At 38.5% G+C, this 27,611-nt stretch overlaps 2 protein-coding genes across 9 annotated transcripts in view; one reads left to right on the forward strand and one right to left on the reverse strand.

Moving 5' to 3' along the window:
- Positions 1 to 12,556, reverse strand: part of GTF2H1 (general transcription factor IIH subunit 1) — a 32,075-nt gene extending 19,519 nt beyond the window's left edge. For all 3 annotated transcript variants that reach the window (XR_012477146.1, XR_012477145.1, XM_074230162.1), the window contains exons 1-2: positions 12,305 to 12,556; positions 911 to 1,079 (exon numbers count right to left, since the gene is read on the reverse strand). Coding sequence is in view for 1 of the 3 variants with exons in the window: in XM_074230162.1 (XP_074086263.1) it covers positions 911 to 1,064 (154 nt within the window). In the remaining 2 variants the exon portion in view is untranslated. The remainder of the gene's footprint in view (positions 1 to 910; positions 1,080 to 12,304) is intronic.
- Positions 12,557 to 12,748: 192 nt separating this feature from the next.
- The window catches only part of HPS5 (HPS5 biogenesis of lysosomal organelles complex 2 subunit 2), a 49,346-nt gene continuing 34,483 nt past the window's right edge, over positions 12,749 to 27,611 (forward strand). For 2 of the 6 annotated variants that reach the window (XM_074230156.1, XM_074230161.1), the window contains exons 1-5: positions 12,749 to 12,884; positions 16,795 to 16,874; positions 17,550 to 17,578; positions 21,518 to 21,689; positions 24,101 to 24,211. In XM_074230156.1, coding sequence (XP_074086257.1) covers positions 21,582 to 21,689; positions 24,101 to 24,211 — 219 coding nt within the window. In that variant the 5' untranslated portion in view covers positions 12,749 to 12,884; positions 16,795 to 16,874; positions 17,550 to 17,578; positions 21,518 to 21,581. Of the gene's footprint in view, positions 12,885 to 12,953; positions 13,050 to 16,794; positions 16,875 to 17,549; positions 17,579 to 18,688; positions 18,797 to 21,517; positions 21,690 to 24,100; positions 24,212 to 27,611 lie in introns of those variants that run through there. The other 4 variants (XM_074230159.1, XM_074230158.1, XM_074230157.1 and 1 more) reach the window with 4 other exon arrangements.

Consider the following 27,611-nt stretch of genomic DNA (forward strand, 5'->3'; position numbering starts at 1 on the left):
ATACAGTATTATGAAGAACATCACAGCAATATGAAGGTGAAGTGAACCAGACTAGTTATTAAGACACAATCCCTCTAAGGGGTTACTGGTCTATTTTATCATGGGTCTCCCACAAGTTGAGACAAGTGAAAGGTCATTTTCTGAGCAAAGATTCAAATTCCAGTTAGAAACAAAGTGAAAGGAAGATACTAAAAACAAAATGTAATGAATTTTGTGTCATGCCACAAAGTTCTATATTTACCTTGATTTTTAAGTGTCCAAAGCTAAACTTATAAACTAGAGGGTAGCAAAAAGATATATTTTATTTTTTTTCAAGGCAATGGGGTTTAAGTGACTTGCCCAAGGTCATACAGCTAGGCAATTCTTAAGTATCTGAAGCCAGAGTTAACTCAGGCCCTATGTTCTTATCTACCATGCCACCTAGTTGCTCCCAAAAAGAGATCTTTAAAAATAGATTTACAGCTAAACATAACAAAGATGGGGATATTTAACTGGACCAGTAACTCAGTTGTTGAAGGGAAGACTTAGATAAAGAAAAGACACTTTTCCCCTACTAAGTACACTAAGGGGTTAAGTCATTTGCCTAGTAGGGTCACAAAGCTGGCATTTTAAGAGCTGTGAATTGAACCCATGTTTTTGGGGCTCCAACACTGTCTCTTCTGACTACTCCATGCTGCCTATCGAATACATTACAGTTATTTTAAAAGTGCTGCAAATATAATAGCTCAAATAACTTTTGGAATTTGTGTTATGGGTCCTGTTGAAAGTCTGATTAGGGATCTCCTCTCAGAAGAACGCATTTAAACGCATAAAATAAAATACATTGGACTGCAAAGGAAACAAATTTTATTGAAATACAGTTATAAAAATGTTGAAAAAACCAAATTTCTGCTTTAGATGAATGACTTACATTTAATGTCCGCATACATATGGCTGATTGTAAATCTGTCTTTGCCTTCAGGTGCCCAAGCTATCCTTTCTGCCATGAGATACAGGGCCCCATCTTGCTTCTTCTGACGCACCTTCTTTACAATCAGTAAAACTTCTTCTGATGAGGTCGCCATGCTGGCTGGAAGGTGCTATTGGAGAAAAAAAATGAAGGCATGATCACCCTCTTAAGAATGATGTTAATAAAGCACATAAATCTGCTTGAAACAGAATTATAATTTAGAATTCTAAGTAAAACTTGTATATTTTTGGGTTCAGTAACAGTTTAATTAATTTTTTATTTATAAATATTTTATTTGAATTTTACAATTCCCCTCCCCAACATCCCTTCCTTCCCCCCCAATAGAAGGCAATCTGATAATCTTTACATTTTTCCATGCTATGCACTGATCACAATTGAATGTGTTGAGAGGAAAAAAAATCCTTGGGGAAAAAAATAAAATATTAGAGAGAGCAAAATTATGCAGTACATAAGGCAACTTTTTTTTAAAATTAAAGGTAATAATCTTTGGTCTTTGTTTAAACTCCACAGTTCTTTCTCTGGATATAGATGGCATTTTCTGGTGCAGATGTTCTAAAATTATCCCTGATTACTGCACTGATGGAATGTGCAAGTCCATTAAGGTTGATCATCACCCCTATGTTACTGTTAGGGTGTACAATGTTCTTCTGGTTCTGCTCATTAACAGTTAATTTAAAAATTAAATATCTATTCTGTTTTCCTTGTATATATCATCCAAAATACCCTTAAGCTCTTTGGCTATAATTAAAATAACATACTTTTTAATCTTAAGATTGAGCACAGGTATCAGAAACCATTATCAGTAATTTATTCCATATAAAATTCATTCTGATCTTTAAGATTACAAATTCTGGGGGCAGCTAGGTAATGTAGTAGATAGAGCACCGGCCCTGGAGTCAGGAGTACCCGAGTTCAAATCCACCCCCAGACACTTAATAATTACCTAGCTGTGTGACCTTGGGCAAGCCACTTAACCCCATTGCCTTGCAAAAATAAAAAATCTGTATTATTTTTATAGAGCTACTTTTATATCTCTATTCACTGCAGGTCATTATTTATGGTACCTGAGATTTTCACAGCCACTCCCCAAACACTGGGCATTTGGGTGGTTTCCTGGTTTTTCTTCTTGAGTTATGTAAAATATTGCTTTAGATACTGTTGCACAGTTTTCAAAAAATAATTTTATTTTTAATCATGTTCTATAATGCCTAAAAAAGGCATTAGTTTAGAATATTTGCTATAGAGTCAGCCAACTCTCCATTTTAGCTCATAAGGAAAATGTATTCAGAAAAATTGCAAAACCTGCCCAATGTCAGCTTGGTAATGTCAAAAGTGAGGCTATAATTCAGCCCTCGAGTCTATTTTTCTGTTTTCATTACCATAATGTCTATATTGTGTCTCTAAACAAAATTCCATCTGATACAAGGCCTCAAACTTTCACCTTCATTGATTGAATGTCTCCTTTTAGTAATTCAATCTCCTTTACCCTATAGTTGTTGATTTCATCTACCATTTCTTTTTTTTTGCAAGGCAATGGGTTAAATGACTTGCCCAAGGTCACATAGATAGTACCAAGTGTCTGAGGTCAAATTTGAACTTAGGTCCTTCTTACTCCAGGGCTGGTGCTCTATCCACGGAGTGACCTAGCTCCCCCTCATCTAAGACTTCTTGATTAATCTTTGTTTATTTGAAACCAGCTTTTTTTCTGTGTAGTTGATCTGATATGGTTTTATGATGTAGTAGGAATTTAAATGTTTTGTAAACTGAATTCAACTGTATCAATCATTGAATAGTACTACTCTCCATCAAGGTTGCAATGGTTTTCTTTGAAAGTGCAATTTCATATGTTTCTGAAGAATGTTTGTAGAACATTCTAGTTATTTTTTTTTACTTTATCTTATTTCTTCTCCCAGTTACAAGCAAAGTTTGTGAATTCCACATTTTTTCTAACACTCCCTCTTCCCTCCCATGGCAGCAATCTGGTATGAGTTGTGCATGCACAATTGTGTTTAACATATTTCCATTATTAGTCATGTTGTGAAAGAGGAATAAGAACTAAGGGGGGGGAGGAACCATGAGAAAGAAAGAAAATATATAAAAGAAATTTAAAAAAGTGAACATAATGTGCTTTTCCTCTACATTCAAACTCTAGTGCTTTGTTTCCTTCTGGATGTAGATGGCACTTTCCATAACAGATCTGTCTCTCAAAATTGTCTTTGAACACTGAACTTTGGAGGGAAGCTGCATCCACCATATTTGATCCATCCCTTCTATCAGTTATTTTAAATGTTTTTTTCCCCTTCTCTTTTCAAGCTTGATTCAATTACTGTAACAAATAAACTTCTTAGCTGCAAGATCAGGACTGTTACTGGAGCCCTTTCAGCACACTCTGGAGTGCTTTTCCTTAGGGACTATCTATATCCTGCCTTTTCCTATTCCTATCTGTGAACAAAGTCTATAAAAAGCTCCCAAGTACCAGGAATATTCTAAGATTCAGTATAACTAGTATAACTTGTAACATGTGAGAAAGGAATTTATGGAATTTAGTCATTTTATGTCCCTTACACATTAACCCAGAACCTTCTGATTACACAAGACTGTTAAAAGGCCAATGGTCACACATGCAGGTTTGATGTTGAATTACACATGGTTCTCCCCGCCCTGCCAAAAAGCCCCCCAACAAATGAGAACTGAGATGTTTAAACCACCATTCAACTCACACTTGACCATTTGCTCTCTGATGGGTGGAGCAGTGGGGAAAAAAGTAACAAGTCATAATGGCTACCTATTTTCAGGAATCTCTCGGTATAGGAGAGAATAATAAAACATGTAAGCTACAATATGGGTTAGAATGTAAAGTACACTAAAGAGAAATATAAAGTGATGTTTTTCAGGAGATAGATTAGTCTAGCCTAGAGAACAAGCCTCATATAAGAGGGTTGGGAGAAGGAAAGTGCAGGCTAGAGTTGGGTATTATTTAAAGCAGTTTAGTTTGCAGGGGTAAAAGAATCACAGTTCACAGTCTATGACAGAATCAGATTTTGGTCATAGAAACTTAAAAAGTCATACAAAGGCAGGCATAGCACAGGGTTAAATTTTATACCAATGGAGAGTAATCATCTCAATGGCATCAGGTTGCATGAATTTGGAAATATTTGAGAAACATAGATAGTTTCTGAGTAAAGTGATGATGGTTTAGTTCTATTTCTACCATTCATTAATTAGCTGTCAGCTATCACATTACTTCTAGGGCTTCAGAATCTGGGAAATAAAGGGACTGGACCAGATGATTTCTATGGTCATTATTATAATTTCAAGAGCCCAATAATTTGAAGATCAAAACCATTCATTAGGAAGATTAATATGAAAATGTTGCAAAGGATTGGAGATAATAGAGACTAGAGGTAGGAAGTCTGATTAGGAGACTACTGTGATAATATTCTAAGGGAGGGGCAATGAAGGCCTGAATAAAGAGAACAGTAATGGAGAGGAAAAGATGAGGAGATAGCTGTGGGAGATCCTGCAGAAAGAAATGAGAGAACACAGCTGGTAAGGGAAAAAAGGAAGACTCAAAGAAGACTTATGCTTTGAACATGGGCAACTGGGAAGATTGCGGAATCCTTGAATTAAAACAAGGAAATTAGTAGAAGAGGAAATAGATTTTAGGGGTAAGTTCCATTTGAAATAAGTAAAGTTTGAAGTCTGAGCTAGTTACCTAAGTGACTGAAAATATTGTTGAACAGTTTGGGAGCAATTATAAGGGCTAGCAATATAGATATCATCTAACTATTACTAGATAAAATTTTAGAAGTGGATGAGACCAGGAGACAGAATACACACACATACACATCCCCATCCATCCATACATGTATGAGAGAGACAGAGAATTGGGGAGAGAGAAGAGAACAGAACTTTGAGGCAGAATAAACATGGGTTAAGAAGGTAAAGAAAAGCCAGTGATCAGAACAAAACCAAGCTATATACCATCTACCTATATGTAGGCCACTGTCTTTCTCTATACTTCTCAGAAATCAAGAAAAAGTTTCATTATGGATGTGAGATTGATACTGTCAAATATAGCAGGTACACTGAAGGAGGGCGAAAAAAAAAAAGGACACTGGAACTGGTGATTAAAAACACCTAGAAAGTCAATTCATTGATGGTAGGAAACTACAACCTCAGACTGAAAGGGATTGAGGACTGAATAGTGATAAAGTAGGATTAGAAATATACGTGCTACCCTTTCAAAAATTAATTTTTTTTAAATTAAAAATTCTCTCACTTTCTCCCTCCCCATTGAAAAGGAAAAAACAAAATCCTTGTGATAAATATGTAAGGTTAATTCAAATAAATCTGATTATGGGCCACATTAAATGGCTATCCTTTTGAGAGTTAAGATAAAAAAGGATATTAACTTGTATAGCAGACTTGAAATTCTTTTTGAAAGTTCTGAGTATGTTTACAGGTTGAACAGACAGAAGGAATGGGTAGAAGAATGACAAAGGCAAGTGAGGAATAACCACTGAGTACAAGGTCTTAGAAGAAGCAGGAATGGAGGGAAATGACAGGAAAAGTATAAGGGTTAGATATGGAATGTAGGTGTAATATAGCAAAGATGCAGAGAAATTCTCAGGGTAAGAGGAGAAAAGCTGAAGTTCTATCACAAGGTGAAATCATCTTTAGAAAGTAAAGTGTTGGACAAGCCTTGAGAAGGTGAAAGTTTGGTATCATCAGTGTGATGATACCTTGCTGTTGACTAGAAATAAGCAAGGTGGGGAGTAGTGGATTGAGAGTGAGCCTCAGAATGGATCATTTCACCTCTCAGTGTTCTACTTCAGGTGTAGCCTCTATCCTGTATCTATTAAGAGTTCTGACATAGCCTAGACATTGTCATTAAAAATCATTAGCAAAATCCATAGTTTGTAAGGGAAATGGGGATGGGGTACATTTCTCAAAAACTTGCCATAAAATAATGGCAGTATCATTGGTCCCAGTCACAATAGAAGATGGAGCTGAGTGGACATGAGGAAGTAGAGAGAGAAGACAAATGTCTTCTGGTAGGACCAGGAGCTTCTGGCAGGATCGGGCTTCCACCACTTCCAGCTCCTACTGTGACTGAAGATAGTTAGCTTTGTTACTTCAAGTTTCTTCTCAATAATTAAAGACCACCCTATAGGATAAAACTGGAGAGCTGAAATAGCCATAAATAAATGTGCATGTGCGTGTATCTGTCTGTCTCTTTTTGACCCAACATGACTTTTTCTGAGGGATAGATTCATGCACAATTGTATTTCCTAATACATCAATCATATCGGAACAAACCTATGTTTCCAAAGCAACTGTTAGTATAGTCAAGCCTGATGTCTGCACAGCATAGTTGATACACTTATTCAGTTTGATCCTCACAACAGCCCCATGAGGTTAGGTACTACAATTTTCTGAATGAGGAAACTGAGGCTTTGTTGCTTCAAGATACATATCATGTAAATACCAGATATAGCATCCGAATCCAGGTCTCTCCTACTTCAAGTTAGACAGGTTTTCCAGCATGGATCAGCTCTTTGTCTCTAATGAAGGTTAGGAAGCAGATGAGGAGAGAGATTGTGGAAGGTTTCAGATTAAAATTGGTGTGGGGGAAAAAGTCAGATGGTAAGGGAATATATGATATTAGTGGAAACTACAATGAAATGATTCATGCTGAGTAGGTAGGGAAGTAAAGACAGGTAGACCAAGGACAGACTAAAGGTTCAGAAGAAGAGTTGAAGGCTTAAGTAAATGAGAGAAGTGAAATCAAGGAAGGAGAGCAATTCCAAAGATGATGAGATACGGTATATGGCTGTGATTGAGGCTGGACTGGAGTGGATATGGAAGAGGTCTGTGTCTTTCAGGATGTCATGAAACTTTTAATCCAGGGGTTTGGGAGGGTCACTACAATATTTAATGTACAGATGGTTCGAAGTCACGAAGATACTCATACTGAAATACTATACACATGTGTTTTCTGTGATAAATCTGAGCCCTGTTCTCTATAGCACCTCACATCAATTCTCAAACTATCATCCACCACATAGATGGTTTTCAAATTATATGTGTAGCTTCAATTTCTTTTCTGAACTCCATTCTCAAAGAACTAGCCTCCTGCTGTATTATCCTGATGTGGCTCTAAGTCAGTATGACCAATAGAATCCCCCCCCCCCAAACTTGCCACTCCTTTAAACTTCTCTGCTTCTGGTGAGGGCACCAACATCCTATTATCCTTCTAGTCACCTAGACTTGCAACAACAGCCTCAGTCATCCTAGACTCTTTCCTCAATGCTTCTGTCATTAACAAGTCTTGTAGATTCTACTCATGTCACCATCACTATTCTGGACCACAGTAACAATAGTCATTCCCCCCCTCCCCAATATTCTTCAGTGACTGCTAATGGCCTTTATGATATAATACAATTTTAGTTTAGCATTTTATACTCTTTTCAATCTGGTTCCCATCCATCTGATTTATTACATATTATTTATTTTAAAGTCCTCAATGTTTTAACAAAGATACTGGTGTGATTTGCTATTTCCTTCTCTAGCTTATTTTCAGATAAGGAACCCGAGGCAATAGAGTTAAATCACTTACTCAGGGTCACAAAGGAAGAAGAGTCATTCTGACCCTAGGTCCAACACTTTTAGCAAATGTACCACAAATTAATCTTTAATTTGAAATCTTTTTTTTTCTGACTTACTACACATCACTACATTTCAAGTCCTTCAGATAGACTGACTCCAGGTGCTAGAAAACATCACTTAAAAGAGTAAGCTCCCATTCCATTTCTTAAAGAAAGCCTTTCTTGATGCCTCTGGACCAGGCTTCTTAACCTGGAATCTATAACCTCTTTTCCCCTTAAATTTTTCTAATTATATTTCAATAGCATTTGTAATCCTATGTATTTATTTTATACATTTAAAAAGAGTATTGAGAAGGGATTCCCTGACTTTATCAAGTCAAGATGGTGACTTGGTCCAAAGAGGTTCACAATACAAACAAGAATCCTTGATCTAGTTATTAGTGCTTTCTTCTCAAATTATCTTTAACTTATAGATCTTTTTAATTGCTTTAAAAAAAATTTCCCAGTAGAATGCTAAGTTTCTAGAGCATAGAGACTAATTTTTGTATACTATGTATACAGTAGGCACCTGGATGCTTGCTGAATAATCAAGAGGATTCTCATCATACCTTAAAGGATCACTTCCTTAAGAGCAAAGAAATAGTATCCTCTCCTTTTCCCATCTATTTTTTATTTAGCAATTATTTCATTCAAGGGACTATTCTGGGACCTAGGGATTAAAAAACCACAACCTAAATAGATCTACCCTCAGAGAACTTATTTTCTATTGGGATATGGGTGAGAGGGGAAGACAACCTGTAAACAGGCAAAGTGCTGAAAGGTCTGGAAGACCTACATTCAAAGGGGCAAATAATTTCAACTTTTCTGAACCTTAGTTTCTTTTTTTTTAAGTTAATTTTTATTAAACATATTATTTGAGTTTTACAATTTCACCCCCAATCTTACTCCCCCCCCCCCATGGAAAGCAATCTGTCAGTCTTTACTTTGTTTCCATGTTGTTCCTTGATCCAAATTGGGTGTGATGAGAAATATCCTTAGAGAAGAAACAAGAATTCTAAGAGGTAACAAGATCAGACAATAAGGTATCTGTTTTTTTAGAAATTAAGGGGAATAGTCCTTGAACTTTTGAACTTTAGTTTCTTAATCTGTAAAATAGTATCTTTTAAATCTGTGCAAAGCACAGACAGCACACTTGACTGGGGGCAGAGATAGGAAGGGAGGTTAAAGGAAAAAGTAATACCTAAGCTGAACTTAGAAGATCAGGAATCTAATTACTCCAGTTTGGCTAGAAATCAAGAAGGTTATGAAAGGGAAGAATGTGAGATAAGCTTGGAAAGGTTGATCAAAGTCAATCCTACTAAAGTAAGGAATTTTAAATTTTATCCTAGAGACAGCCACAGAAACAAGAGAACAACAATTGTTGTTCAGACTAGATGGGTGACTCTGGGCAAGTCATTAAACTTGCATTCTAGTTTCCTCAACTGCAAAGTGGGGATCACAGTAGCACCTGCCATCCAGTGAGATCAATTTGTCCAGTCCATAACACATAAGAAGGCTCTTAATAAATGGAGATTCCCCTCCTCCAAGATCATTAAGTTTGTAGGGTTGTGTCCAGGTCTAGGAAGGAAGACGAGGAATTTACATCTGGATACGTGAAGTACAAGGTCAAGGTAGGAGATCTGAAGGCAAGAGCAGCAAAGGAGGGAAATCAACACATATATAAGGCCTGGGGAGACCCTTGTTTGCACAGAGCTGGGGTGACTGGGGTTTGGGGCAGCACATAGCTACTGCTCCAACTAGGATACACAGTCAAGTAGATAGTGACATCAAAGCTAAGAAGAATGAAAACAGATTAACCATGTCCTTAAATTGAGAAATTTCTGCTATCTTAAAGGTGATGAGACGCCGGAGTGTTCTGAGTTGAGAAGAAATACAAAGCCCAGGGGATAACAGCCCAGAGTCAACAGAACTTGTGGAGCTGTCCCCAAAGGGATTACAGATGTTCCCTGGAGTCTTTCTTGGCAGGGCAGCAGACTTTCAAAAGCTGAAAACTTCGTTTATATACAATGATAGGTAACCATAACAAAAGCAAATTTTTCAGAAAATCAGAAAGTCTTTAGCAAGTGGGTAAAGATGATACCAAATTGGCTATGGGGTATGAGATTATAATAATCTAGATAAAAGGGGATAGGGCAAGAACCAGCAAGGTGGCAGCAAGTGGAAGGGAAAAGGAGACATGCAAGACTACAACTACAGAGGTAAAATCAAGAGGAATTTGCCATCAATTGGAAATGGGGGTGAGGAACAGAGAAACAAGATATCTGGCTTGAGTGACTGAGAGGAAGGCAGTACCATAAGGAGAAATAGGAAGTTTGGAGGAAGATTAAGTGCAAAGATTAATTTTGAACATGTTGAATTTTAAGTGCTAACGTAAGGATATCCAGCAGGCAAATGGAATGGCTAATGGGAAGTGGTGAAGTAATGGAATTGAACTCTCCCCACCGAGGGAAGAGTTCAGAGAAAAAGAGGATTGAGGACAGAACTGGTGTTAGGGGAAAGGAGACTGAAGATAAGCCATTTTAAGAGATGAAGAACAATCCATCAGTCTAAGGCAGAATCAGGATTGGGTAATAATTAAAGAATGGCTAGCAGTGTTGAATGCAATAACAGAAGTGAAAAGATTACAGATGAACATGAAATTAACTGATGAATTAATTATAAAATCCTGCAGGATGGAAGGGTTCAACTTGAAAAGAAAGGCGGCTTCATCTTCTGAAAAAAGGAAAGCAGAGGATTAATGAAGATGTTGGGTCAATTCTCTAAAGAAGATCGATTCAAAATGTCTAGTGACTTGATGCTGGGATGAGGAGGAATGGTGCTGAGCCATTATTGGTCTGTGGCTTGGTTCAGCAGACAGAGGGAATGGATCCACCTGCAATCAATTTGAGGTTTGGGGTGATAGAGCAAATAAGTGTGGAATCCCATGGAGGATTCCAGGAAGAAGATAGGCCACAGAAGGGATCTATTGGCCTTGTCCATAGATTCAAGATGAATCTTTTTTCCATAAATGGATAAATCAGTGACAGTCAAATATGATTCAGAGGACTAGTCAGAAAAAGCACATTTCAAAAACCTCTAAGATAGGGCTGAAGGAAGTAAAAAAGCTTGAATTTTAAGAGAGCTAACTTTGGGCCAAAGACTGGGAAGAATCCCTTTTCTATGGGTGGGAACAGAATGGATTTGACAAAAACTCAATCACTAGACTAAGGGCAAGAAAACTTGTGTAGTAGTCCAGCAATGAAGGCAATAGAAGTTCCCATTTAATCCAGGCACTTTCACTCTAAATTTTAAGAGTAAGGAAGCCTGAGGAAGCAGATTCCCAGAAAGATGCATAAAGTTGTTTTGGTCACATGATCTCATAACTATGGAAGGAACACTGAATTTAAAAGGCTCAAAGATGACCTAAGGAAAACGTCAAATGTGCATTGACAGGAAGAAGTCTAGCTTTCAAATGTAAGATTCTTTGTAAATTAGGGACAATGAAACTTTTCATTCTATTATCAAACTCCTCTTCTAAACTGTACACTGTATTGAAAATATGCCATTACTTCATATTTTCTGGCTGCGCATCCAAGTAAATCAATATTAGGAACTGATATAAAAGTAGTGGAATTTATCGAGATGAAATAAACGTTTTAACCTTCTCTGCAAGGCACCTGAAATTTGAAAACTCCTAATAAGCAGCAGCCACAACAATATGAAAGCTGAAAGGGCTTGCGAAAGCATAGCTGAGTTGAAATGATCAAGTACAATGATTCTCCTCTTTAGATCTTGAGGCCCATTTCATACCTTGACAGAATAAGAAAAGAATTGTGAACTTCAGGTGTTCCTCATTTCCAGTTTAGAGAATTACTTAGGGGTGGCCAGGTGGTGAAGTGGATAGAGCACCAGCCCTGGAGTCAAGAGTCCCTGAGTTCAAAGCCGGCCTCAGACACTTCATAATGACCCAGCTGTGTGTCCTTGGGCAAGCCACTTGCAAAAAAAGAAAAAAAGAAAAAGAGGAACACCTCTGTTCCAAAAAATGAGACTCGTCTATCTATTTTAGCTAAGCTTTCCTTATGCATTGAGAGGAAAGGGTTACAAGAGACACAATTTTCCTCAGGAAGAATAAGTAAATTGTCAATATAATATTATTTTCAAACAATAGGGAAAATAACTACATTTTTTTCCCTAGAGGTAGGGAAAACGTGGGATCCCGCTGCCCTCTAAGTAAAGTGATTCACCACGGTTCAATGCAAGGAGGAGACACCGTCGGGAATGTGATGTGCAGCTCGGCTGCCAAGGGTGGAAACTGCGGGCCGGGCTCCGGCTCTCTGCAGCAGCGCCTGGGGGAGGGGCGAGGCCGGCGGGGGGAGGGCCGAGGAGGCCGGGCTGGGGGAGAGCGGGGTCCCGGGCGGGGAAGGGTGGGAGGTCTAGGCCCGATTCAGGCCGGGCCGCGGTCGCCCCCCAGCTCCCCTCCCAGCCAGTCTGGCCCGGCCCGGGTCTTAGGGGCCCGGGGACGAGCCGGTCCGCACAGCGGCGCCTCCGGGCGCGGAAAACGGCTTCAAAGCGAGCGTGCGGCCCCGCGGGCGGCCGCGTCTCCTTCGCCGGGGGCGGGCAGGCCGGGCCGCGGCGCTCCCCGCGCGGGGCCGCGTGTCCGGCCGCGCCCTCCCCGCAGACGTACCGTGCAGGAACCTCGGCCCGGGCCCGGAGGGAGGGTCGGCGGAGAGAGCTGCTTCCCGTCCTCTCCTCACTGGCGCTGCCCGGCGGAGCCCGGGCTCCCGCTGCCGCCGCCTCCGCTGCTGGGGGCTCTCGCCTCCTCCATGGCTGGCTGGGAGGACACGGGAGGCACGTGACCGGAAGCCGCGAGGCGGAGCCGGAAGTCCACGTGACGGGGGACCGCGGCCGCCATGACGCCTTCGGCCCCCTCCCCCGCCCTCCCACCTTCACGCGCTCCTTCCCCGACGCTCCTGTCGGACCGCGGCCGTCGGGGCGGCCCCAGACGCCCCCGCTCCACGGCTCCCCCCAGGCCTCGGCTCGCGCCAGGTCCGTGCCCGGGCCCCCCCCCCCCCCCCCCCCCCCCGGCGGCGGCAGGTCGTGGGGGGGAGCGTTGGCGCGGCCTCGGCCCGAGGGGGTGGGACCGCGTCCGTCAGGTGACGGGACGAGCCGGTGACATCTAAGGTGTGCGCCCGGCGCTCCCGACTGACGTCTGCGGCGCCGGGGTCGGAGCTGCCGGGCGGCCGGCTGTTAGGCTCCGGCGCGCGGTGAGTGTGCCCCCCCCCCCCGTCCGCGGGACCCCAGTGGGAGGAGGAGTGCCCCTCGCGGACGCTGGTGATGAGGGCGCCTCTGCCTGCTCGGGACCCGGTGGCGGCCCGGAGGGGGGGCGCCTTCCCCAGCACCGTGACGTCCTGGCGGGCGCTCCAGCTGGAGTACGGGGGGCCGGACTGGGAGGGGAGCCCGGGCGGGGCCTGCAGGCGCCCCCAAGGCGGGCGGAGATGGGGGCCAGATCTCACCAGATGCCGGTGCTAGTCCGACAATTCCGCTAGATTTATCCCTCGTTTGTGATGCTTGGGACCTAATGCGGCGCTCCCCCTTTCGGTATCTCCCCTTCTGCCCCATGGAGCCATCCTGCCCGGGTCACCAAGGCCTACACGGGTTTGCTTGGCACTCCGCCGCTGGGTCTGGACTCAAGTGGCCCCCAGTCTGGATCAGTAGGAACCCAAAAGCCATCTACCGCAGCCTCCACCGGAGATCAGAATCTCTTCTACTTCATCCCAGAAATGGGCTCTTTCTGCTTTTGTCTGAAGCCTTGATAAGGAAGTTGCTTTCTGGGGCAACCTGATTTGTTAGGATGTTTTGCCTAGAATCTAAGCTAAATTTATGGTTGTTTTTTTTTTGTGATACTTCCACCTATTGCTCTTAATTTCCACTTTCTGTGGACAAGTAGTACAGATCTAACCTAACCTTTACCATATTTATCATAAATTCTTTGGCCTTCAAGTCCTACCTAAAATCCCACCTATAAGAAACCTGTCTCATTCATCCTTAGTATTACTGGATTCCCTCTGAAATGATCCTATAGTTATACTTTTTTGAATATAGATGTTCGTACATTGTCAGTCTCATTAGTCACAATTTCTTGAGAGAAAGGACCGTTTTGCCTTTCTTTACTGTCTGACACAAATGCTTTTTGACTTGACCTGACAGACCTTCAAGATATATGAAAACATTTATCACAGGCTACTCTAACTCTTCTTTAGGTTAAAATCCTCAGCTTCTTCACATGATCTTCATATGGTATGAATTCAAAACACTTCATCATTCTAAGTTACCCTCTAACTTTAATAGTCGTGTAATAAAGCTAGCATTTATATGGCACTTTAAGATTTGTAAAGTCCTTAAAGGTTTACAGAGCTCTTTATACATGGTATTTCATTTTATTCTTTCAACAATCCTAGGAGGTAGGTGTTATACTCAATTTTTATTTTTATTTATTTACTTAACTTTTTGCAAGGCAATAGGGTTAAGTGACTTGCCCAAGGCCACATAGCTAAGTCTCTGAGGCAGGATTTGAACTCAGGTACTCCTGACTCCAGGGCCAGTGCTCTATCTACTGCGCCACCTAGCCGCCACCTAGCCACCCCCATATACTCATTTTTTTTAGGGTTTTTTTTTTTTTTTTTTGCAAGGCAAACGGGGTTAAGTGGCTTGCCCAAGGCCACACAGCTAGGTAATTATTAAGTGTCTGAGACCGGATTTGAACCCAGGTACTCCTGACTCCAGGGCTGGTGCTTTATCCACGACGCCACCTTTTTTATATGTGAGGTTAAGTGACTTGCCCAGGTTTACAGAGGTAGTCATAGTCAGCATTTGGATTTGGGTCTTTCTGGATTCTAGTCTAGCTTTGTATCCACTGGGCATTTCAATGATCAACACTTTAAGGGGTCATCCTAAATTTCCCAAGTCCTATTAAGGAGTACAAAGTCTCCCATCTTCTACTGAGAAACTAGGTCCTTTTAAAAATGCCCTTTCAATATTTTTCTTCAAAAAAAAAAAGGAAAAGACTATTGTTTATTCTTACAAATTTTCTATTAAAATTTGTAGCATTTTTGCTGCTGAAGGAGACCCTGATGGGGTAGTTACTAGCGGTTTGGTTTTTTTTTTTTTTGAGAGGGGAGCAGTTTCCCTATAACTGACTAATCTGTTTTTTGAATACTTTAACCACATTTTGAGAAGAACAAAAGTTTTATTCATGAGCTTCCTTAAAAACTAGCAATGGCTTTAAACCACATTTTATGATGACTAATATCATTTTTTAGAACTTGGCAGATTGGGGAAGCAAATTTAAGTCTCCAATTAGGTTCCAGTCTCATTGTCTGGATTTGACATCACTTAACTGTGTCCAAGCACGACCTGGGGTAGTAGAGGTGGCAGCACATCAGCCACTTGGAATTCATTCTACATCAGAGAATTATTATTATTCTTTCTAACCTTAATCCACTTCCTTGTTAACATCCATTTGTTCTGTTTTAAGCTATATGTTAATGATATCATGAATCCATGAGCAAGCATTTGTTAAATGTTTCCCAGGTGTTAGGTACTGTGCTAGGTGTTGAGGAAGCAAAAATCATCTCTCCCCCCTCCAAAAAAAAAAAAAGACAAAAAGAGAAACAGTTCTTCCTCTCAAGAATCTTACATTTTTAGAAATTAAATTAATTTTATTTTTAAAATTTTATTTCTTTATTCCATTTACTACCTCCTACTGGGGGAAAATAGAAACAAAACCTTTGTTAGAAATAGACACTCAAAAAAGAAAAAGAAATATGCATAGTCAAGCAAAATGAATTCCCATATTGGCCATGTCCAAAAATTTGTCTTATTCTGCATAATTCTATGTCCATCACCTCTCTGACAAGAGGCAAATAACATTATCATAAAAGAACATTACATGCTAATAGTCAAACTTCTCATTTCATCAACTTCCTGTTTGATTTTTGTCTTTATTTTTCTGTAAACCTACTGACAATCCTGTGGTTCTTAGCATGATGAAATGCCGTATTTCAAACTTAATGTTTATAAAATTTAGTTCTCTATATTTCTGCAAATCCATCCCTTCATCAAACTTTTCCATTTCTTTTGATGGCACAATTATCTCTCCTTTCATGCAAATTCAAACCTTAGAGTTATCTTCTCCCTCCATTTTACATTTAGTATCCAATCACATGCCAAATCTCGGTGAATTTATATTTACAAGATCTCCCTCTTTCATCTCCTATGTGCTGTGGATTATTTCTGACTTTCTCAAGTTAAGTTCTAATCCTCTTTTTCCTGGACCAAAGATTTCACAGAGCAGGAAATAACTCCTAGATTAAAATGTGATTGGAAAATATTTAACAAAATTAAATTCAAAAGAACATAGATACTATTAATATGTGGTTTTCTAAGTCTATATACAACCTCAGTGATCTTTTTTTTTTTAAGTTTTTTTGTAAGGCAAACAGGGTTAAGTGGCTTACTCAGGGCCACGCAGCTAGGTAATTATTAAGTGTCTGAGACCGGATTTGAACCCAGGTACTCCTGACTCCAGGGCCAGTGCTTTATCCACTATGCCACCTAGTTGCCCCTTAACCACAGTGATCTTTATGTAGGTTTAGCATCCTTGGACTAATATCCTAATTGATCTTTAAGTTAACAGAACTGAAACACAGATTTTGTCATATTACACACATTCCTCTTCCAAGTTTTCATTTAGAAGATTTAGGAACTCCATATTGCCCAAGGATAAAATATGAAATCCTCATCCTGTCATTTAAGGACCTCTACAATCTTGCTCCCACCTGACTTCTACAATTATTTCAAATCCCAACTTCTCTGGCATTGTGCCTTCCAGTCACCCTGTATTTTCCTTGTTGCCATTGTCACTACAGAAGTGGAAGAAAGCCATGTAGGACCAAGGGCAGTTTTTTATTTTTCTTTGCTTCATGCATTCATTGGTCTAATAATAATATTATGTTGTTGTTCTGTCATGTCCTCCTTTTTATGACCCCCTGGATCATAGCACTCCAGATTCTTCTGTCTTCTATACTCTCTCAAAGTCTAAATTTATGTTCATTATTTCCATGGCATTATCTATCCATCTCATTTTCCACTATTGCCTTCTCCTTTTGCCCTCAGTCTTTTCCAACAATCAGAGTCTTTTCCAATGAATGCCATCTTCTGATTAAGTGGATAAAGTTTCAGTATTTGACCTTCTGGTAAGTAGCCTGAATTAATTATTAACTGATATGATCTCCTTGCTATCCAAGGGTCTCCCAAAAGTTTTCTTCAGCACCAGAATTTGAAAGCATGAACTTTATGGTGCTCAGCTATCTTTATAGTTCAAGTCTCATGGTCATGTGCTACTAATGGGAAAAACCTTAGCTTTGACTATATGGATCTCAGCAAGGTGATGTCTTTACCTTTTAATATGCTGTCCAGATTTGCCTTAACTTTTTCTTTCAAGGAGCAAGTATCTTTTAATTTTACCATCTGTGGTGCTCTTTGGCCCCAAGAACATAGAATCAGACACCACTTCCATTTTTTCTCCCTTTATTTGGTAGGAAATAATGGGACCAGTTGCCAAGATGTTAGATTTTTTCTTTGTTAAATTTCAAACCAACTTTTGTGCTCTCCTTTTTCACTATCATCAATAGACTTCTTGACTCTTAAGTTTCTGCCATTAGAGTAATATCACCTACATAGCTGAGATTATTGATATTTTTCCTGGCAACTATAATTCTAGACTTTTGATTCATCTAGTCTGGCATTTCAAATGGTATACTTTGCGCTTAAATTAAATAATTACGGTGACAATAAATAAGCTTGTCAATCTTAAACTAATCAGTTGTTTCATGTTTGGTTATAACTATTGCTTCTTGGTTCCCATACAGGTTCCTCAGGAGACAAGAAAGTGGATCAGGTACTTTCATTTCTTTTGAGATCTTGCCACATTTTGTTGTGATCCTTGCAGTCAAAGAACTTTACTGTGAAGCAGAAGTAGATGTTTTTTCTGTAACTTTCTTGCTTTCTTCATAATCCAGTAAATGTTGGCAATTTGGTTTCTTGTTTGTTTTTTTTCCTTCAGAAACCAGCCTGCTTTTTTTGGTAATTCTTATCCACATATTGCTTAACTTTCAGAATCTTAAGCATAATTTTTCTGGTGTATGAAATGAGTGCAATCGTTTTATAATATAAACATTTTTTGGCATTGACCTTCTCTAGGATGGGATGTAAACTGATCTTTTCCAATACAGTGTCCACATTTGAGTTTTCCAAATTTGCTGGCATATTGCACTTTAACAGCATCATTATTTATGATTTTTAAATAGCTCAGCTAAAATTCTATTATTTCCACTAGTCTTATTGTTGGCAATGCTTCCTAAGGCTCATTTGACTTTATTCTCCAGGACTGTATTTCAGTAGACCGTGTGGGTATTGGTTAAGGGTGATGTTAAGATCTTTCTTATGTAGTTCTTGTATATTCTTGCCTTTTCTTCATCTCTTCTGCTTTTGTTAAGTCTTTACCATTTTTCTCTTTTATCATGCCCATTTTTGTATGAAACATTTCCTTGATATTTCTAATTTCATAAGGATATTTTTTTCTTCCCCATTCTATTGTTTTTTTCTCTTTGCATTTTTCATTTAAGAAAACTTTGTCTCTCCTTGCTATTCTCTGGAAATTCTCTGTACACATTTAATTATATTTTTTCTTTTGTTAATATAATGATGAATAAATAATCCATCATATACTGATCAACCTCCTGGTGATAAGTCTCTTTGGACTCTTTGGACTGAGAAAGCAGATATGGCTTGTTGCTGAGGCTATATTTAAAGCCTTTTCAGCAGTTGAACCTGCTATGACTTGTATTCTGCTATTACAATGCTTAAGACTCTTGGATCACCTCCATTCCTCATTGTGACAAAAAGATTTGAAAGCAAAAATACTGAGGACAGATTAGGGAGAAGAAATCTTAGACTAATTTGACTTTCTGAGAAATCAGGAGATAATTATTTGACCTTTATTTTTCAGGGAATTATTCAAGAACATTTTTCTATAATATGGAAACAGTCAGATTGAAGATAAATAGAATTCGTAGCATGACAATTTAGAAAAACTAAAAATTCAACCTTAACATAGGTAATGTTAAATTTCAAGGCTATAAAAAAGTAATTATATATGCTCTAGATAGCATAAAACCCCCCCAAACACTAGTATTTCTAGGAGTTTCCACAAAAAGCAGGAATAAGAGAAGATAAAATGGGATTTACAAGAATAAAAAAAGATTTTGGGGCTAGAGTTAGCACAGAAAACCTGTTGTCTGAGAACATGCAAATTTTATTTTTTTCATGAGATTATTTGTATAGATATGAAATATAGCACAAACATACTATCTATCACATCATAGTCACATAGGCTACCTTAAAACGAAGCAAACAGAACCGATATAGGGGTCATGAATTTTGTATTATTTACTCTTAAGATCACCTCATCCAACCCCCTCATTTTATAGATGAGAAAACTTGAGACCTAGAGAGAGGAACTGTCACTTGTAATAAGTGGCAGGTCTTTAGGCTGCTCCATTGTACCATGTCCTATTATTTTATTCTTTTCTTTTCTTATTCAGTATCTTATTTATTCCCCCCCCCAAGTTAACAGATTTTGCAAATTTTAAATATATACTGACTGGTTCCTCTTCCTTCACTTAATCCCTTCCAAACAGTTGACTCCTTTTGACTTTGTTACCCTCTGTGGTCCCAGGCTAACCCACATAAATTGTCATGTTCTCTGTGTTAGTTTGAGCAGCCTTGATCGAATGCCTTTCTCCCTTTCATATGGGGCATATTCATATTTAATATGAATTTTCTTCTGTAAGGTTAGGGGGTTGGACTAGATGGTGTATAATGATTTCTGACTCTAAACTTTGGGATAATATCAGAGCCTTTTGAGACCAGTTCAAATTCTTCCTTCTCTACATCTTTTGTTGGTAGAAACAACCCCCACTTTTGATAATCACTTAGCTTTTTTTATTTTTTGGTGAGGCGGTCCAGGTCAAGTGACTTGCCCAGAATCACCCAGCTAGTAAGCATCAAGTGTCTGAGGCCAGATTTGAACTGAGGACCTCTTGATTCCAGGGCATCACCTAGTTGCCTCAATTACTTTTTTTTTGACAGTTGAATGGGTTTAAGTGACTTGCCCAAAGTCTCACAGCTAGTAAGTATTAAGTGTCTGAAGTTGGATATGAACTCAGGTCCTCCTGATTCCAGAGCCAATGCTGCCCAGATCATTTCTATCTTAACACTTATACTCATGTATCGCTTAGAATTTGCTTATATAGCCTGTTAATTTCTGTGGCTCTGTCTCTTTAGTTAAGAAATATATTAGATACATGCAGTATTGTACACCTAGAACAAAGGTACAAAGTAAGTCATCAAAAATATTGATCACATGGCCTAGTTTTCATTTCTGTTAGTTTGATATTAATCAATTGAAGTTTTAATACCTCTCAAGGGAACGTGGATTTCAGTGGGATATTCCTAAAGATGAAAAACCCTTCTCATATTTAAAGGAGTGAGGCTAGGATAATTTGTTGGGAATTTGTAAGCACCCTTTTAATATCACACTATATAGTACTGTCTTTGGTGTAACAGTTGATCTATAAATAGGGTTAGATTAGATTATAAATGACCTTGAATACCTGCCTGAGGAGTTTGGAAATTGAGGAGACATTGAAGGTTTTTGTTATCAAGGGAGTAGCATGAAATTAGCAGATGGTTTCTTCTATTAAAGTTTTCCTTTGTTTTCCTATGTTTCTCTATGCAAAGAGGGGTCTCTGGGTTCTGGACCAATGAAGAGAGTATATGATCTGGTAGATTTTGCTAGTATAGAAAGTCTTTAAGCATAAGCTTTGTGATGGATTATCTATTGAAGGACTGACCTAGCTGAGAGGCTTCTTACCAGTTATGCTACAAGATAGTAGAGGAAAAGTTGTGATTACATTGATGGAAGAAGTGTTCATACCAATTCAATCATATATCCTTGATGTATTCAAGTATGTATACTAGATTACATACATTTTTTTTTTTAGGTTTTTGCAAGGCAAATGGGATTAAGTGGCTTGTCCAAGGCCACACAGCTAGGCAATTATTAAGTGTCTGAGATCGGATTTGAACCCAGGTACTCCTGACTCCAAGGCCGGTGCTTTATCCACTACGCCACCTAGCCGCCGATTACATACATTTTTAAGACAGTGACTCAGTGGTTGGAATGTCTGACCTGGAGTCAGGAAGACTCATCTTGCTGAGTTCATATCTGGCTTCATATACTAACTGTGTAACCCTGGGCAAGTCATTGCCCTATTTGCCTCAGTTTCCTCATCTGTAAAATGAAATTGGGAAGAAAATGGCAAACCACTTTAGTCTCTTTGCCAAGAAAATCACAAATGGGGTCATGAAGAGTCTGACATGACTGAAAAAATGACTCAACAATACTGGGGTTTAGCTTCTAGTTCTGCTACTTATCTTGTATGTGACCATTGAAAGAAGAATCAAAACTAAAGGAGAAAAAAAAACCATGAGAAAGAAAGAAAAACTTAAAATAAATTTGAAAAAGTGACCATAGTATACTTTACTCTGCATTCAGACTCTTTAGTTTTTTCCTCTGGATGTGGATGACATTTTTCCATCACAAGTCTTGTAGTATTATCCTTGCTAACTGAACTGCTGAGAGGAGTTGCATTATCAGAATGTTGCTGTCAATGCGTACAATGTTCTCCTGGTTTTACTCCCTTCACTCACCATTGGTTCATGTAAGTCTGAATGGTTTCTGAGCAAATATACCTCCCATGTTATCTCTTTTCAGGTAGAGCTCCAGAGTGAGGAATACGATATCTGTTATATATTACTTAGTTTGCCTGACTAGCCAGATGACTTTGGTGCCAGGAATACCAGAGACCTCTAGCCATGTCCTGGCGGAGTTTGAGTCTTTAGATCCATTGTTATCTGCTCTCAGGTTGGATTCCAGTCGTTTGAAGGTGAGTTTCTTTATCATCATTTTATTTTTATTGAATATTTTCAATGATCGAGGTGCAAAATGGAGCAAATATTTATGTTTCATTTATTTTTGTTTAAGCAATAATTCTTATCTGTTTTAGAAATGGTACATATCCTTTTTAATACTGAGGATGTTTTTGTTGTTATTTGAAGCAGATAGCTTTTCCATTAGAGCTTCAGGTCAGCAAGTATTTAGTAAAAACTTTCTAATTACAAGGGCCTTTCAGATACTGGATTCCAAAGACAGTATGAGGAAATAGCTGTTACCTTCATAGAGCTTAAGTCCTACCAAAGTTGGTATTTACATAGATAAATAAGAAGACTATATTTTAAGGATGGGTGCAACATTAACAACCAGGGGAATCAGGAAAGGCTTCTAGAAGAGGTGGCAGTTCATTTGAGCTTTGAAGGAAGATTAAGGTTATTAAGAGACAAAAGGGAAGATAGAATATATTTTAAGGGTGGGAGATAACCTGAATGAATGAAGGGAACTAGGGAATGCTGCCTTTAGGAATAGTTAGTAAGCCCATTTTGATGGAAGGTATATAAAATGGGATAACTCTGGAAAAATAGACTAGCTAGACTGTGAAAAGTTTCAAGTGATAAGTTGAGGAGTTTCTATTTTGTTTCATAGGCAATAGGGAATGACAGAGAATTCTTGAATAGGTGACTGACATGGTTACTTGTGTTTTAGGAAGGTTATTTTGGCTATTATGGAGGAAGGCTTGAGGAATGGAGAGATTGAAAACATAGAGTACACTTAGAAGAATTTTGTAGTAACACAGCTAGGAGCCGATGAGAACCTAAAACAGGGTGTTGACTCTGTGATGAGAAGGGGATGAGAAAGATGTGTTGGTAACATTGACAAGTGAGGGTGAATGAATGCTTGAGGACATCTCTAAGGTTGTAACTTTGGTATTGGCAGGAGAGTGAGGCCCTTCATAGGGGAAGGTGGTGAATTCAAATTTGAACATATTAGATTCTGTAATTTTGCATTTGAATGCAACATGGTTATTTGGTTTAAATTCCTGTTGCCCCTGGGACAAAGTGAAACTCCTTTACCCTAAACTTAAAGCCTTCCCAGGGCAGCTAGATGACTCAGTGGCTAGAGCATTGGCTTTGGACCTGAGTTCAAATCCAGCCTCAGACACTTTGACATTTACTGGTTGTGTGATCTTGGACAAGTCATTTAACCCTGATTGCCTCCCCTCCAGGGTCATCTCCAGTTGTCCTGATCCATATTTGACCACTGAACCTCCAGAGGAGAAAGTGAGGCTGGTGACCTCGCACAGGCCCTCTTCACTCAACTTCAATTTGTTATGACATTATCTCTCTGATGTCGTGGTCCTCTTTGAGAATGAAGGACAAACAGCAAGACCTTCCTAATCTGGCTCTAATCTGTCTTTTTAACCTTTAATTTGTCATTCTGCCTGCCTTTTGGGTGCTTTCTTCCAGACAGACTGTATTGCTATAGTTGTTTCCCCAATTCAGCAGCTAGCTCTTGTCTCTGAATTTTGCTTGGTATGAATTCCTACCTTGTCTATTCCTATCAAAATTCTGTTCTTCTTTCAAGTCTCAGTTCTAGTGTCATTTCTTCCCTTACGTCTACCTCTACTCCTTTGCCACCTGAAAAAAGTATTTTCTTTCTTCTCAGATTTGATCTGGCTTTTTCCTTTGCCCTTATCACAGTTTACCCTATCTGTGAATATGACTCACCTCAACATTCTCCTGTTCCATAGATACTGGCTCCTATTACAAGGAAAGAAATTTCATCCTTACAGTACCTTGTGTTTAGAAAGCTGTTAAAAATTTTGTTGAACCAAACTTAAATAACTTATTGTGGTATTGTGTGATTGACTATAAAATAGGGCAATATCAATATATTTATTACTCTGTAGATATTAGTAAAATATAACTTTAGTTGGCTTGTTTCAGAATAAGAAACAATAGTATTGACTATTCCTGGTGGAATAGTTTGTTTATGCTAATTTTGATTCCAGTAGACCATAAACTTCTGAGGTCAGATATTGTCTCATTTAAGTATTTGTATCCTCTAGTGCATAATAGGTGTTTCAAATGTCATCTTTATGAGAGATCTTTTCCTCTCCCCCTCCCCCCCAGCTATGAATGGAGTCTTTTCTATGGCCACCTCTCATTTGCTCTGTATGTATTTTGTTTGTGCCTAGTTATTGAAATGTTGTCTAATTGTTAGAATGTAATCTCTTGGAAATCAAGGATGGTTTTCTTTTCTTTGTACCCTCAATCTTTAGCCAAGTTTGGCACATAATAAGAACTTGCTTAAGAAATTCTTTTATTTTTAATTTTTTTAATTTTAATTTTTTTTTTAGGTAAGAAATTCTTGATAAATGATCAGTTGACTTTGTCTTTTCAGTGCACAAGTATAGCTGTGTCTCGAAAGTGGCTGGCCTTGGGCAGCTCAGGAGGAGGACTCAACCTCATTCAGAAAGAAGGCTGGGAACAGAGATTGTTTCTTTCTCACAGGGTAAGATGAGAGAAACCTTGCCACACCCCTAGCTCTGGAAAGCCCTGACAGAATTCGGTTTTGTCTGAATTACTCAACTTGGCAAATAGGAAGCACTTGATGGTGTCAATTCTATAGTGCTTCCTGTCTGGGGAAGGAATAGGAATCATTCCCCACTGAATGGACTGATGATTGAGCTTGGAGAAGCCATTTTAGTCTTGATTTCCTATAAGTTAAATCAAATCAACAGTATTTTTTGACTATTTAGTGGTATGAGGCACTAACATAAGGTCTGAAGTACATGTCTTAGCTGGAGTTTAACATCAAATATGTATGTTTTGGGGGTTTTTTAAGTTATTTTTTTTTCCAATTACATGCAAAGGTAGTTTTCACCATTCATCCTTTTGCAAACTTTTATGTTCCACATTTTTCTACCACCCTTCCTTCCCTCCTCTCAGTCCCGCCCCCCCCCCGCCAGGAAGTACTCTGATGTAGATTGTACAAGTATAATTGCGTTTAACATATTTCCATATTAGTTGTGTTGTGAAAGAATAACCAAATATAAGAATTATCAGCTAAAGGAGAAAGTACTATAAGTAATCAAAAAGAAGTAATTTAAATACCAGATAATCACAGTTAGGATTCTGCAGGACTTATCAGCTTTGACATTAAAGGATTGGAATATGATGTTCCGGAGGACAAAGGAGCTTGGATTATAAGCAAGATCAACTGCCTTGCAAAATTCGTAATATCCTTTCAGGGGAAGAGATGGATTTTCTTTTTTTTTTTCTTTTTCTTTTTCTTTTCCTTTTCCTTTTTTTGTTTTTGAAGCTTGAATTAGAATCGACTTTATTATTTTGTAAATGTGAATTTTACAAAACGTTTTACAATTAATGATCATATCCTCCTTCATGGATTTTGTATCTAATGGAGACATATATAAGCATATTTCAAACTTTAGGGTTTTCCTTGGTCCGATGTTCAGTGTCATTTTAGTTACTGATATAATGTGTCAGCCATGGCTAAAAAGTTACAGTCTTAACTATGCGGAGTAACAACACAAATACTGGTGAAGAAACAGTTTTTTTTTCTGTTCTTAAAAAAACAATAACAAAAAACTAGCATCTTTTGTGACTGAAATGTAACTCCGTGGCACTGTGAAACTGCCTGTGCAGAGTAGGAATGACTTATTTCACTCGATTATTTTTTTTAGTTGTTTTTTTTTGGGTTTTTTTTTTTTAGGATTTTGCAAGGCAAATAGGGTTAAGTGGCTTGCCCAAGGCCACACAGCTAGGTAATTATTAAGTGTCTGAGACCAGATTTGAACCTAGGTACTCCTGACTCCAAGGCCAGTGCTTTATCCACTGTGCCACCTAGCCGCTCCTCGATTATTTTTTTAACAGTCATGAATTATAGTACTACTTTACTACCCTACAGACTCCATTTAAGAAATTTTAAAAGCAACCACTTACTTTTTAAAGTCTCTTTTGAAAAGATGGATTTTCAATGAAATAGAGAAGTTTTAAATTTACCTGATAAAAAGACCAGACCACAGCAGTATGTGGTTTTAAACTAGGCAAAGTAACTGGTTCTGAGAGAGTGAGAGTGAGAGTGAGAGAGAGAGAATTTAGAATATTTATTTCTGACATTTATTTGAGTCTATAATTGTGATGCCATTTAATTTATTACTGGTGTCATCACTTCTTATTGGCTGAATTATTGGCTGTTCCTTAACTATGGGTTTGGGAATGTTTTGTCATGTCTTGTCTCATTTCAGCATCCCTTAGTGATCTTATGTATTCAACTTACTATCTTTATGTAAATGATTCCCAAATCTGTATTCAAACCCTTTACTATTTCTTAATCTCCATTCTGGCATTGCCATTTTTTTCTTCTGAAAGTGTATGTCTCACAATCATCTCAAATTCAATATGTCCTAAATAGAATTTAATCTTTTTCCTTTTATTTCCTCTTCTTCCATGCTCCTTACATTATAGGCATCATTTTCCTTTCTATTTCCCAAGTTGGAATCTCAGAGTCATCTTTGATTCTTTCTTTATCCCTTTTATTCAATAAATTCTCAAGTCTTACTGATTTTTATCCAAAAAGATTTTTCTGTTTTCTTATTCTCTACACAGGTAGCCACTACTTTATTTACCTTCCAATTTGTTTCTTTTCTAAGCCCCCTATAATTCATCTTCCCTATATGTAGCTGCAAAAATAATCTAACCTATCCTCTATTTAAGAATGTTCATTAGTTATTTATTGTATTTAGGACAACAATTCTTCAATCTGACAATTTACTCCAACCTATCTTTGGATTTATTTCATATTATTGCAGCCATACTGATCTATGAGATCTTCACTGAAGTTAGAATTCCATATCTCTTCTTGCATACACAAAGGCAGCTGGGTGGTTTAGTGGAGAAAACTGTACCTGGAAGGTAGTCACTTAAACTCTGACTGCCTTGAACTCAGGGCTGTCTCTAGTCCTCCTGATTCATATCTAGCTACTAGACCCAGAAGACTCATGACTTAGCATAACTAAGGCTCATGACTTAGCATAACATCCACCTCTCCCTACTTCATATCCAATTCACATACTTGCCATGGCATCACTTCCCTGATATCGTGGTTTTCTTCAAGAACAATGGACAAACAAGACCAAGACCATTACCTGGAATCAAGAGTATGAATTCAAATTATGTTTTAAACACTTGCTATGTGCTGGTCAAGTCACAACTGATCTTATCTTCAATTTCTTCTTCTGTACAATGGGGATAATAATTTAATAACCTACTTCCTAGGGTGGTTGTGAAGATTACATGTATAAAGTACACTGCACACTTTAAGGCATTGTTATTATTATTATTATTATTATCATTATTATTATTATTATTCCATGATTAGAATGATTTTCTCTCCTTTGTCTTTTAGAATCTTTAACTTTCATGATATGCATGTCTCCCCTTCCCCAGTTCACTTACCTGAGGAGTATTCTATCCTTCCTCAAATGAATTTGTGTTAGTATTTCTGTATATGTATTATATTAGAGCAGCTCAGTGGTGCAGGCGCTAGAGAGCTTGGAAGAGCTTCTAGAGCTCAGGAAGACCTGAATTCAGATCTGGTTTCAAATACCTAATAGCTGTATGTTCTTGGACAAAACTGTTCCCTTCAGTTTCCTCATATGTAGAATGAACCACAGAATGAAATGGCAAACCACTCCAATATCTTTGCTTATGAGCACCCTGAGATGGAGAAGAGTTGGATACGATTGAAATCATTTAGCAGCAACAATAACAACAGTAGATATTTTTGTATTTTCTTCAATATATATCCTGTTGGAATGTAAATTGTTGAAGTTATGGGCTGCTTTTAGTTTATTGTTTTTTACATCAATCATAGTTCCCTGAAGATAATG

The sequence above is a fragment of the Macrotis lagotis genome, chromosome 3, assembly GCF_037893015.1.
Source record: "Macrotis lagotis isolate mMagLag1 chromosome 3, bilby.v1.9.chrom.fasta, whole genome shotgun sequence".
Classification (NCBI taxonomy): domain Eukaryota; kingdom Metazoa; phylum Chordata; class Mammalia; order Peramelemorphia; family Peramelidae; genus Macrotis; species Macrotis lagotis.